The 10,139-nt window shown below is 46.4% G+C and overlaps 1 protein-coding gene across 1 annotated transcript; it reads right to left on the bottom strand.

The window, feature by feature from the left end:
• Nucleotides 1-1,232: 1,232 nt before the first annotated feature.
• HCAR1 (hydroxycarboxylic acid receptor 1) lies at nucleotides 1,233-2,613 on the bottom strand. Its single transcript, XM_049866029.1, has one exon. It carries the CDS (start codon nucleotides 2,434-2,436, stop codon nucleotides 1,399-1,401), a length of 1,038 nt encoding a protein of 345 aa, XP_049721986.1. The 5' UTR covers nucleotides 2,437-2,613; the 3' UTR covers nucleotides 1,233-1,398.
• Between the last annotated feature and the right edge of the window lie 7,526 nt (nucleotides 2,614-10,139).

The raw sequence follows: 10,139 nt of genomic DNA, 5'->3' as shown, positions 1-10,139 counted from the left end.
AACTATATTCCATGAAAGGGTGAAAGTCCTTACCTTTCCTCTTTGCCCCTCCAAAACTGGGCATAACCAAGAATTGACTAATGACCCTCCAGGTAAAAGAGACACTGGCACGGTGCCTGGCACAGAATATGAACCCAGTGAATAGTTGGGGAAGGAATGAACCTTTCACTTCCACTCACATCACATAACAAGCAGCCAGGGTAATTACACCAGACTCAGCATGTCCCAAAGACTGACAGGGTTTGGTTTTGTTTTTTCCACGCACTCAGCTCACACTAGAAAAATCAGGGCAGGTAAACATAGCCCTCAGCACCTTCTCTAAAATGCAAAGACTTGTAGAAAAAAGCTGGAAGGAGGTCACAGCAGATTGTGTGTCTGTCATTCTGTCACTGACTCCCTAGGAAGTCAAAATGATTCTAAAGAAATGTGCAGAGGGGGCCCCCAAGAAGATAAAAATCATCAGATTCCTTCACTGAAAGAGACTTACTTGACCTGAAATAATTCAGCTTAACTAGTCAACAATGTTTGCCTCAAGCATTACGCTCTTTTAAGAGCTATCTGCATGGGATCAAATTGATGACAGCAACTCAGAAGATTAGACAGGAAGCTTAGGGGGCAGCGAGTTTACATTTAACGGGGGGAGGAACAACTCAGAAAAGAAGGGTGGGAATGGTTGCACAACCCAAGGAATGTAATCAACCTCACTGAACTGTTGAATTTGTGTATGCTTTGCTGTGTATATTCTCAACAACAACAACTAAATAAATAAGAATTAAAAAAGTATTAACTTACCCTGGTTTGTATTTTCCAGGACAAGTAACATCTAAGGTCTGAGGCTAGGAAGTACTGTTTAGTCATTAAACTTGTGTTAGCTCCCCTGGAGAAAGAACGTGACCCGTTTCAACACTGGTACCTGTTTACTCAGCTGTTTAAAATTGCACAGGAGACAAGCAATTCCTGACCCCCCCACCCCAACACACACAGCCCGCATTACATAAACATACTTCCCCTGCCATTGTAATCCAAAAAAACCCACTGCCGTCGAGTCGATTCCGACTCATAGCAACCCTATAGGACAGGGTAGAGCTGCCGCATAGAGTTTCCAAGGAGCTCCCGGCAGATTCGAATTGCCGACCTTTTGGTTAGCAGCCGCAGCACTTAACCACTACGCCACCAGGGCTTCCTCATTGTAATCAGAACATATAAATTCAATCCACTCACTTCATTCGACTGGAACCTTCCAAAAAGGTTTAACAATGTGAATTTTGTTTCCACCAGAGTGAGGTGGACGCAGCTAAGAAGAGTGGCGTTTTCAAGGTCCTCCCACCCTCAACTGGAATTCTTTGTATGTAGCCAATCTGTCTCCTTGATTTGCTTGCTTATTCGTTTTAATGCCATTCAAGACACTTGGAGATGGCACTGGACTTCAGACTGGGTTTGGGAGCTCGTTGCCACGCTGCTGCCACTCTTATGACATAGGCTTGAAATGGTCATCTCTTCTGCCCTTGGGGTGGTCTTGGACTGCCCCGGATGCTTGGGTCTCAAGCTGCGGATTTTGAGTTTGGTGTAGAACTTGGGGAACGAGGAACTTGAAAAGTAATACACCAGGGGGTCCAGCATGCTGTTCAAGTAGGTGAAGCTGAGGGTAACGTGGAGGGCTACAAGGACAGACGGGTCACAGGCACTAGAGGGCATGGTCCACAGGAAGTACAGCCTGGCCGACACGCTGGGCAGGTAGCAGGTGATGAACACAACGGCCACCACCACGATGAACCGTATGGCCTTCTTCATCCATCTGGCCAGCTGCCTCCGCTGCCTCCGCTGCCTCAGGCTCCAAACAACCTTGAAGGAGCAGAAGAGGATGATGCCGAGGGGTAGAAAGAACTCCAGCTGGAACATGACGTCATGCCAGCCGTTGCCCGACTCCATGCTGAAGCTTTCACAAGAGATGGCCTTCTCTTGCACACACAGGTGGTTCTCCGTCAGAAGGTACAGGGTCCCCATGATGACCATGGTCCAAAGGGCACAGACTAGGCCCACTGCCATCCGGTTGGAGATGCTGTTCACTGTATGGTGGGGGTGGACCACTTTGAAATACCTGTCCAGGGCCACCACGGTGAGGAAGACGATGCTCCCAGCCCTGTTCATGGCCAACATGAAGAGCACTACCCGGCAGGGAATGTCCTCAAAGGCCCAGCGCCTGTGTCGGAGGTAGTAGTCTGTCCGAAAGGGCAGGCAGATCATGAGGAGGAAGTCAGCCACCGCCAAGTTGAACAGGTAAATGGTGCTGGGCTTCCAGGTCTTCATGTGAAAGCAGAAGCCACACAGGGCAATTCCATTACCCAGGGCGCCCAGCACGAAGGCCAGGATGAGCAGCGGGGGCATCACCTGGGAGATGGGGTCCCCCTCAATGAGACAGCATGACCCGTTGTCCATGCTGGAGTGAGAGCCAGTGCTCTGCGTTCAGGGCAGTTCCCGGAACTCCCACCAAGGCGCGGACACTTTTCCGAACACTACCACTCACCCAGCCACCACGTTTCCAGCTCCATCTCCCCGGAATGCAGGCACTGTGCTCAGGGTAGACCTGCCGCTGCACGGAGGACAGAAGCTTCAGCCAGGGAGCCACAGAGCCAGTGGAGTCCTTTCTCTGGAACCTGGATCACCAGCTGGCTGACCAGACAAGAGGCAAAGAACATATCGTGGCTGGGACCCAAAACCCATGCAATTTCATCAAAGAGGTCACTTCTGGGAAGCGGAGGGGAGTGAATATCATGCTACAAGGAACTGTTGCATCCAACCACAGAATACTTTTACTTCTCAGCTTCACGCTTTGTCTGCAGGCTCGCTCTGGGCTGGAGAGTTTTGCAAAGCTGCCCAGAAGGCATGGAAAAAGCTTGTTTCCCATCCCTCCTAGTGGAGACACATAAACATTTCCTGCAGGCATTCTGGACCACTGCCTTCACCGCGTTCCTCCCCCTAACCTTTGCCTGACTGCCTGGTCCTGTCCTTAGCCCCACGAGGCACTCCCAGGCAGCGCCAGAGACTGATGGACACAGTCCTCAAGCCATTTCCTGTGCCCATATCTAAAAATAAAGCTACGCCAATGCCCTCGGAAGGGGCTGCAGAGAAAGAATGTTCTAAAAATGGTTCTTGCTGGCTGTTAGAGAAAGGCTTTGAAGCAAGTCACCTTCCCTCCCTTCATCCCCTTCTCCCTGCCCTTCACATCCTCCCCAGATCCCGTGGACCTGAAATGACCAGTTGCACAACCATCAAGACCATGAAATGGCTCTGAAGCTCATGTCTCATGTGCCTGTCTCCACGGAATAGCCTCAGTAGAAGCCAGATCCTGCCTCTGCTGGAAAGCAGAGCCTGGTATGTTTGCAAACATGAGCTTGGCTCTGAATTCCCTACTCGCTTCTCCCAAGAGCCCAACATCGTGATACGTACATTTTTAATTCTGTGCTAAGCCCATTTGTGTGGGGGGATGTGGGGGGAGGGGAGGGGTGAGGATTGGGAGGCTTGTTCCAGGAGTCTATCTCTGAAATAAGCAGGGATAACATTCAGCTGAGGGACCCTAGTGGCGCAATGATTAAGAACTCGGCTGCTAACTGAAAGGTCAGAGGTTCAAATCCACCAGCAGCTCCATGGGAGAAAGATCTGGCAATCTACTTCCATAAAGATTACAGCCTAGGAAACACTATGGGGCAGTTCTGCTCTGTCACATGGGGTCATTATGAGTCAGAATTGACTCGATGGCACACAACCACAACAACAAAAGTAGGCTGGCGTCTTTGCTGTAATACCCCGTCCTCCCCTAGTTCTCACTTCAGGAAAGGGGCCAGGGTGCCTTTAAAAATGCCCATCTAGCCCAAACCAAAAAAACTCAAACCGTTGCTGTCAAGTTGACTCCGACTCATAGCGACCCTACAGGACAGAGCAGAACTGCCCCACAGGGTTTCCAAGGAGCGGCTGGTGGATCCGAACTGCTGACCTTTTGGTTAGCAGCTGAGCTCTTAGCCACTGTGCCACCAGGGCTCCTATTCCTAGCCCAGCAGCTGATTAAGGCTAAATTAGAGAGAAGCTCGAACCCTTTTTCAAAATGGAGACATTTTTCTTCCCACGGAATTCTGGGCTCCGAACCAGTCGGACGACATTCCCCGGAGCCTCTGCCCTGGCAGCCCTGCCATCACCTCCCACCTGTATTGTCCAAACAGTTCCCTAACTGGTTCCTCTTCCTCTCGCCTATTCTCAGTAACCCAGCTGCCACACGACACGGCAGTTTTTCTAAAGCACAGATATGATCACACCCCTCTTTTGCTTCCAAAACCTTCCCCAGTTCCCTATGGACCATATCTGATTGGAAAACAAGTTTGATTCGGCCTGCACTGTGTTTAAAAAGAGCCTTGGTGGTGCAGCGATTAAGAGCTCAGCTACCAGCCAAAATCTCAGCAGTTGAAATGCACCAGCTGCTCCTTGGAAATCCTATGGGACGGTTCTACTCTGTCCTATAGGGTCGCTATCAGTTGGCATTGACTTGATAGCAACGGGTTTGAGTTTGGTGTTTGAAAAACCTAGCACTGTCCTCTAAAAACCTGGATTTTTGGCTTCTCTTGGAAAACTGGGAGATCTAGCCACACTGGGCCAACATTCTCACGTGGAGACTGAGAGAAGCTCCCATCTTCAGACAGGGCACAAGCTCTGGAGTTTACCACAGTCCCCACCACTCCTTAATAACTTACATCTGGCCTGCTTCACTCATTTACATGCCCGGTCTCTGTGGGTTTTTGAGTGTGTCACCTCTGTTCTTGGTTAAAGGTCACATTCCTTGGATTGGTATACACAGACCCCTCACAGGTTGTTCCCAACCTACATTTCCAATGTCATTCTCCCTCCACTTTGCTCCTTATGCCCTATTTGTTAGTCTGATAAGTCTGATTACGTCTAACAAATAAATACGTTCATCTAGCCTTCACACCTAGCTCCTCGACTAACCCAGGCGGCTCTTGGAGACAAGGTCCATGTCTTGGCAGGAGGGGCATTTCATGAGCGCTTGTAGCAGCCATTTTTACTCCCTGGGCCTTTGTGATTGGGTGAGAAGGTATAAACAAACACTATAGGCTGTAAACGCCCCAAGACAAGGACAGGTGAGTCACCCTGAGTACGTTCATACGGTTGGATTTCCCAACAAGTGGCAAATATTCTTCACTCTGTGTTATCAGTTTCTGTCTGAGTTCATGGAAGAAACAACGCTTCCCTTTCCCTGCATGACTAACACCTGCCTGTCCTTCTCCACTCCTCTCTGTTGCCTCACCTCTCTTTTCAGCTGTAGAATTAGCTGGAAGGAAGATGCTTAAGGAAGAAGAGGTAGGTTTCTCTTTCTCTGAAAATCTACTCGTTCCCCATGCACAATCTGATCTCATTCTGCCCCAGTGGCTTACAGAAGATGGTGTCCCTCTTGTCGGATTACATGCTCTGTCTCATCCCTGGTGCCCTATTCCTGCATGCCTCAAATTAAAATCCACTAGGATTTCCATTGATTTTTTGGAAACAGATTGCCAGGCCTTTCTTCCTAGTCTGTCTTAGTCTGAAAGCTCCACTGAAACCCGCTAGAGCCACTGAAATGAATGTTGCAAGGCTGTATGTATTGGCATGGAAGCGTTCCGTGACATATTTTGGGGTAATCAAGCAATTTCCAAAGCAACATATGTTGTATAATCCCATTTCTATAAAGTCATACACATATGTACATGTGCTTATATAAACAGAATGAGGTCTGGAAGCATACTGGCCAAATGTTGATAACAACCGTCTCTGGCGTGGTCGGATGTTGAGGGAGTTTTAATTTTGTTTTTGTATCTTTCTTTACTATTTGAATTTTCTATAAAAAAGCATTTATTGTTCTTGTGAACTGAAAAGAGAAAAGCAGAAAAATACGAATGGGAAATGCAAATCGCCTTGGACCTTGTATTTGCTAGACTTGATTATCATGTCTTCTCTCAACATCCCCAACTTGCGATGACTCTGTGTCCTCTTGTTCCTTCATGTGACTCTAGTTCCTTAAAATATTTGATCTCCTCTGTACTGGGTTGAATAGTGTCCACCCAAAATCCATGCCCACCCAGAACCTGTGGGTGCAGCCTTATTTGGAAAGAGAGTTCTTGCAGATGCGATCAAGTTCAGACGAGATCATACTGTATTAGACAAAAAAAAAAAAAAACCCAAACCCACTGCTATCAAGCTGATTCTGACTCATGGTGACCCCATGTGTTACAGAGTAGAACTGCTTCATAGGGTTTTCTTGGCTGTAACTCTTTAGAGAAGCAGATCGCCAGGACTTTGACTGCTGGAAATTCTTGGTGTCTTAGTTATCTACTGCTGCTATAACAGAAATACCACAAGTGGATGACTTTAACAAACAGAAATTTATGCTGTCACAGTCTAGTAGGATAGAAGTCCTAATTCAGGGCACCGCCTCCAGAGGAAGGTTTTCTGTCCCTGTTGGCTCTGGGAGAAGGTCATTTGTCTCCAATCTTCCCCTGGTCTAGGAGCTTCTCGGTGCTAGGACCCTGGGTCCAAAGGATGCGCTCCGCTCCTGGCTCTTCTTTCTTGGCGGCAGGAGGTCCATCTCCTCTCTGCTTGATTCTTTCCTTTATATCTCAGAAGAGATCGATTCAAGATACATCCTAATCTTATAGGCTGAGTCCTGCCTCATTAGCATAACTGCCTCTAACCCAGCTGCATTAACATCATAGAGGTAGGATTTACAACACATAGGATAAGAGACGCATTTTTTCATTATCTACTGCGTATGCTTCCGTGTTGGTTGAAGTTTTTGTAAGAAGGATGTAATATTTTTATAATAAAAGAAAGATAGGTGAAAATGTAAGCAGCATCACAGAATGGAGAAAAACCATGCAATACTGGGAATCATGGCCTAGCCAAGTTGATGCTCAGTTTTGGGGGACACTATTCAATCCAGAACATGTGGCATTCCTTTGCAGATAATCCCTTTTGTGGTGTCTGTTTTCACCCTGTGTGTCTCTGTGTCTATTCTGCTCTTTTTATACGGCACCACTCAGAAGCGATGAGGTTTAGGACCCACAAATTCCGGAAAATAAGAATATGTCTTCTGGAGTTAGGATGCCTTGATTTAAAGTTAGTTTGCCCATTTATTGGCTGTGAGATCTTAGGCAAGCTATTTTACCTCTTTAGGGCCCAGTTTCCACATGTGTAAATGGAAATGATAATAACGCCTACATGACAGATAATCCAATATGAAAGCAAAATAAGTTCATCTCTGTCAAGTGCTTTAAACGGTGTACGACATACGTTGTTCTTGTCATCCAGTCGGCTCTGACTTGTGGTGACTTTATGTGTAATAGAAGGAAACATTGCCCGATCCTGGGCCATGTTCATGATCTTTGGTATCTTTGGAGCCCATTGTTGTGGGTACGGTGTCAGTCCCTCTCATTAAGGGTTTCCCTCATTTTCGCTTACACTCTGCTTTACCAAACATGTGGTCTTTCTCTAGCGATTGGTCTTTCATTATGACATGCGTATAGTTGTTGCTGTTGGGTGCCATCGATTCCAACTCAGAGCACCTGCATGTGACAGAGTGGACTGGCCCCGTAGTGTCGGTGCTGTATAAGTTCTAGCTAATATTACTGTTATTATGATGACTGTGTGAGCCAAACTCTTCATAGCACACAGTAGAGGGAGAGACGCATTTTTTCATTATCTACTGCGTATGCTTCCATGTTGGTTGAAGTTTCTGTAAGAAGGATGTAATATTTTTATAATAAAAGAAAGATAGGTGAAAATGTAAGCAGCATCTCAGCAACGTGAGTGTTGAGGGGCTTTGAGCCCATTAGATGAGGGGAATCCTTGGTTTAACTAAACAGAGATGGGTCTCACTGGCTGACTTCCAAAGCGCCCATCTCATCGTGATAAAGTTATACTGTCTTAAAATCATGCTCCTTTGTGTTGAATAGTTACGTTCTGCCTCTCGTAGCAGAACCAGTTGTGTTCCTTGTCAGTCCTACGTTGCAAGAACAGCCAATGACCTTATCACACATCTAATTTTGGGAGAAGCAGAACAGGTTGGTTTTCATTAATCCCTGCTGTGCCTGTTCCTGCCCTATCACCCCAGTCCCCTAATCTCTCTCTGCCTTTGAGCAGGGCTTCTTGGATTAAGAGCTTGGGTAACAAAGCAGTTACATGTTGTTTTTGTCTTCCCAGCATTTATGCTCCCTCCTTTTGGAAAAAACCCTAATTTTTCTTTGGTGACCCATCCTTCCCTCCCTCTCCATCCCTGAGGTTTGGGTGGGTTTTGCTCCATCCTTTGGCTTTAAAAATAGGCATGTGACCAGGTGGGGCAAATCAGATCATTCCATCCTGGCAGCCACTGTGATTGGTTCAGGGATGGGCACATGACCCTAACCGGGCTAATGAGCCGCTAACCTGAGATGTTTGCTAGAACCATTGCAAGAGATACCGTCTCTTCTGGGATTTCTAAACTAGTAGGAATAAATAAATAAATAAATAAATAAATAAAACCTGAATATTGGGGAGAGTAAAGAAAGCCTAATGGAGGAGTCAAGCAATGAATGAAGAGAGGTAGTTTAGTTTCCTTTAAAAACAAAAAACTTTTTTATTTGAAATAATTGAAACATACAGAAAAACTACAAGAATAGTACAGAGTAACTCCCAAACACCAAACGCCAACACTTTCCACATTTGTTTTGTAATTCTCTGAGAGAGACAGTTGTTTTATCTTTAGGACCCAGCTGTGCCTGAAGCTGGGATCCACCCTTGGACTCTTAAATTTTTTTTCCTAAGCCAGTTTGTTATAGGGTCGCTATAAGTCGGAATTGACTCAACGGCACTGGGTTTTGGTTTGGAATCCAGTCTGAACATCAGAGACTTCAGAGAAAGGTGCCAATTGGCTGCTAACTGAAAGGTTGATGGCTTGAACTCACCAGCCACTCCATTCCTTGTAAGAAACCCCTGGATGTTTCTTTATTTAATATATTCTTCCTCCTTTTAGTACCTGAGAGCCTCAAGGCTGTGGGGTGTGATGAAAGTGCAGACCTGGGGTTTGAATGCCAGCTGGTCAGGCAATGTCTACCCCTCTAAGTATTTAAACCAGAAGGGAATTCAATTCAGGAAAGTGGTTGCATGGAGAAAGAGCTGGAGAGCTAAACACAGGTTGTAAAGCAACTGAGATGAGAACAGCAGGAAGTCATTACCACCATAGGTCAGAAAGGTCAAGGGAGGGGGCTGGGTCCCCTAATAAAGCAAAGGGAGACCCAGATACTTCTAGAGTTGATGCTCAAGGAGGGCGACAGGGAGGTGGAAAGGGGAGTATGTCCATCGCTGCCCCCCCCTCATTGGCTGAATCCAGCTGGAAGCTAGGGAACAAAGAACCTGGTAAAGCAGCCTGTGGAGGTCAACACAACCTTCCCTACAGAGTAGAGCAGGAAAAGGGTGAGGAATGGAACTGAACACACCGGATTTCTTACCCAGGACTGGCCACTAGCTCTGCCACTTGTCCTGCATTTCACTATAACTAAGAGGACACTGAGTGTAAAGTGCACCTAAGAAAGAAACTGCTAACCTAAAGGTCAGCAGTTGAAATCCATCAACCGCTCTGTGGAAACCCTATTGGGCAGTTCTACTCTGTCTTATGGGGTGGCTATGAGTTGGAATAGACTTGATGTCAACGATATAGTTTTGTTTTAAGAAAGAAACTAATGAATCCTGGTAGAGGAACAGTTAAGTGCTCAGCTGCTAACACAAAGGTTGATGGTTTGAAACTACCCGGTGGCTCTGCGGGATAAAGATTACAGCCTATAAAACCCTACGGGACAATTCTAATCTGTCAGATTGGGTCGCTATGAGTCAAAATCGACTTGAGGGCACCTAACAACAGTATGTAAGAAACTGGAAGTCCACCAGACGCCTGAAGGAAAATTGAGATGGGGGTAGATTCATTCCAACTTATCATCACATATATAGGATAGGTAAAAAACATGAAGACAATGATGAAACTAGTTGTTAGGTTGGTGAGATTGTGAGCGATGAAAAATAATTTAAACAGGGCTGGTACTATCTTTAAAAAAATAATTCTGCCAATTTAG

Source organism: Elephas maximus, chromosome 22 (assembly GCF_024166365.1).
Source record: "Elephas maximus indicus isolate mEleMax1 chromosome 22, mEleMax1 primary haplotype, whole genome shotgun sequence".
In the NCBI taxonomy this organism is placed as follows: Eukaryota; Metazoa; Chordata; class Mammalia; order Proboscidea; family Elephantidae; genus Elephas; species Elephas maximus.
This window is presented reverse-complemented; position numbering and strand designations above follow the sequence as displayed.